Source organism: Plectropomus leopardus, unplaced genomic scaffold, assembly GCF_008729295.1.
Source record: "Plectropomus leopardus isolate mb unplaced genomic scaffold, YSFRI_Pleo_2.0 unplaced_scaffold20378, whole genome shotgun sequence".
Classification (NCBI taxonomy): domain Eukaryota; kingdom Metazoa; phylum Chordata; class Actinopteri; order Perciformes; family Serranidae; genus Plectropomus; species Plectropomus leopardus.
Genome location: NW_024622026.1, coordinates 1 through 3,136, shown reverse-complemented (window position 1 = coordinate 3,136; position 3,136 = coordinate 1). Strand labels below are relative to the sequence as shown.

At 37.0% G+C, this 3,136-nt stretch overlaps 1 protein-coding gene across 1 annotated transcript; it reads right to left on the bottom strand.

Annotated features, from left to right (window-relative positions):
• Window positions 1–1,337: 1,337 nt before the first annotated feature.
• LOC121965527 (high choriolytic enzyme 2-like) lies at window positions 1,338–2,854 on the bottom strand (the record flags this gene model as incomplete). Its single annotated transcript, XM_042515666.1, has 6 exons — window positions 1,338–1,690; window positions 1,779–1,903; window positions 1,994–2,075; window positions 2,185–2,363; window positions 2,463–2,580; window positions 2,702–2,854. Coding segments are annotated over 6 exons (671 nt in total), but the record flags the coding sequence as incomplete, so codon positions are not given.
• Window positions 2,855–3,136: the final 282 nt, after the last annotated feature.

Below are 3,136 nucleotides of genomic sequence, written 5' to 3'. Positions count from 1 at the left end.
ATGAAATGAGCAAACATTACAAAGCTGTTCACAACAATAGCAGTATCAGTAACTTGGCACAGCGAACATTATTCGATTTTAAAAATGTATCCTTAAATGTTTTTAAGTTAAAGTTAATTATGAATTCTTGGAATTGAAAAAATAATTTGTTTTTGCGTCATGGTCGTGCATACAGGAGTGCAAGATTATTTATGTTTTTTTTCTTTTAAATTTATTTATTTTTTTATACATTCTGGTTAATGCAAATGTTTTATTTTTTGTCAAATTTTAAATGAGACTTGTAGAATTAAATGATTTTTAAAACCTGCATCGCGCATGATGCACTCAGGGCCATTGAAATGCAAAAATCAGATAAGAATATCTGTTATTACAGTTTCTGGTTATGATAAAATGTTTTAATATTGGTGATTCTTCAATAAAACATGCCTTTTATGCCTTTTATGCCTGCCACCAGGATTTGGGGCTTGGTGGGTATTTAAAAGTAAATACAAAGTACAACCATTTTTAAAATTTTTAAAACTAAAATTTTTATTTGTTTTTTTCTTCATAAAATCATTGAATAATACTTATAATAAGAACAAATACTGTTTTTTTATAAGATGCAGGCTTTCTGTCGGTCACTGTTTCGCAATTTTATTCTTTCACAGGGGAACTGATATGACCATGTTTTGTAAGATAAAGATTTTTCACACATTGCTGACACTAGGAATGCATGCCATTAACACCATACCAGAGTGCTGTCTGTTCTTGCTATCTACCCCTCACCTATTTACTATATTTCTTTGCCTCTCCTCTTTTTCCTCTCCCACTGCAGCTCTTTTTAGGCAGTGATGACCAAAAAATGATAGCTGGTACCCTGTTGAAAAGGAGAGGCTGTTAATTCTAATGTGAGAGCCCTCATAGCTACTGAAAGTAGGTGGCAGGAAAGCACCTCAAAAACCAGCGGCGCAAATAAACTTTGCTTTTGTTTGATTAAATTCTTCTGATTTAAATCTCCTGACACTAAGGGGTTTAGTGCACTGGAAGAGTAAGGTAAAAATAATTGATTTTTTTTTTCTTCCAGTAAAACCCGAATTCATTCCACATGGGTAAATGCACATAAAGGGATAAGTCATTCTTGCCCAGATCTGAACAGAAAAAGGATTATCCTGTCAGACTGACATTTAGTAATACTGTATTTCTTTCCACCTGAAAGCAATATCCGAAAGTCCATGGACCACAATGCAAAACCTCTGCAAGACAGGTGTGTGACAAAAGATGACTATTACTCCACTACTGTTGCATTTTTTTTTATTTAAAGTGAGCAAGAAGCTGAGAAGGAGGCAGGATATGGAAAAAAAAACCTAATTCAGATATTGGACGCAGTGGTCTAATTGGCAGCAGCAGGCACTTAAAAACTGTCACAGCGCTGATATTAGCAGCAGAAAAGCAGCTTTTAATTCTTACTTGCCTGTTTATTTATTTCATTTTTTTCCCTAGATTAGTATATTGTTCTCAGGAACCAGTAAGATACTCTAAAAGTACAGATTAAAATTTGTGAGAATAAATCAAAAATACTAACATAGAAAATTGCCCATAAACTAAAGTTGCCCATAAAATCTACTGAACACACAAGTAGTTTCAATAAACCACCTTCCACATCTGACAACAGAGGATGACAGAATATTTGGACCCAGTTACTCATTGGCACCTGTAGTGGGAAGTAGAGAGAAATTGCAATCAATCATTTTGAATAAAAGAAAGTTTTTTTCAGTGAGTATATGCGTAAATTCACGTACCACAGTTATATAGAACGTTTATTTTATGAAGATCTAGATTACTGGGTCCATCTCGCTGGCCAATGGGAATGTAAGGATCTGGTTTGGGGATTATTGTTGGTCCACCGTCTTCAGAGAACGCATATCTGGATGACAGACACATAAAGTATATGGTGTTGTGACGCCCAAGAAAACATGCAAAACCAGTAATTATGTATCCTCAAAAAACAGCTCACCTTCCATAATGCATAACAGAGTTGTAGTCATATGGACTGTTGAGGTTGTTTGTCACCTGTTTCCTGAAGTTATGAATATGGTCTGCCAAAGCATGAATAAAAAGGACAGAAAACTTTGTGAGAAAAGGAATTCAAGAGCACACTATCTGAATGCAGCGACATAATGTTGGGAGGTCATCGTTCATCCAAACCTGGCATGATGTTTTTCCACACAATTGACACGTAGTGGTCTCGGTCTGAGCGCGACTGCTCGTGCACAAAGCCAAGGGCGTGCATGAACTCATGGGCAGCCACTCCTGACCACATGCAGCCAGGAGTCTGCAGTGACAGGGTCTGGCTTCCTCCAGTCTGCCCCAGGAACGACCAGCAGCTTAAGAATTGACAAATGTCATAATGTCAATACAAAATCTCCACATAAATATCCTAAATTTCAAGATGTGTAAAAGCCACATGTAGCAGTCACACTCACCCATATCTAGGCTGAATATCCAGGAAGCTCACTTCATGGGTGCGTGGGACAAATTTAATACATGATCCAGAGGAAATGTCTTGCATCCCAGTTTCTATGGTGATTCGGTCCATGTCGTCTACAACACACACACACACACACACACACACACACACACACACACAAAAAAAATGAATTAACCAGAAAGATTTGTACTCCCAATGCCTTTGCAACACCTCTTTAAATATGTGGACTCATACCATAGAGTGGAGAGAGCATGAAGGGAACATAAACAAATCCGTCAACTGATTTAGGCCACAGACAGGCATTGCCAGGGCAGGTTATGGCACTCCGTATATATGAGCTGGCAATATCTCCCTCTCTGAATAACAGTCCTCTGGGGGCTCGTAACCCTGGTGAGAAAAAATAAACAACAAAACATTTAATTAACACAGGGTGGGACTGAGCCATGTAAAGAAAATCACATATCACAATTTTTTTGACCAAGTGACTGACTTAGACCAGTGTGAATGTACGTTTTCTGTGAATTTGATGATGTCCTCAATGCCAATGTCCTTGTCTTTACATATTGTAACCTTTGGATTCTTCTATTGTTTAATATTGTAACTTTCGTGTACTTCTGTTGTTTTATGTTTTCTGAAATCAGGGCTATATAAAGTTATCTATAATAATAA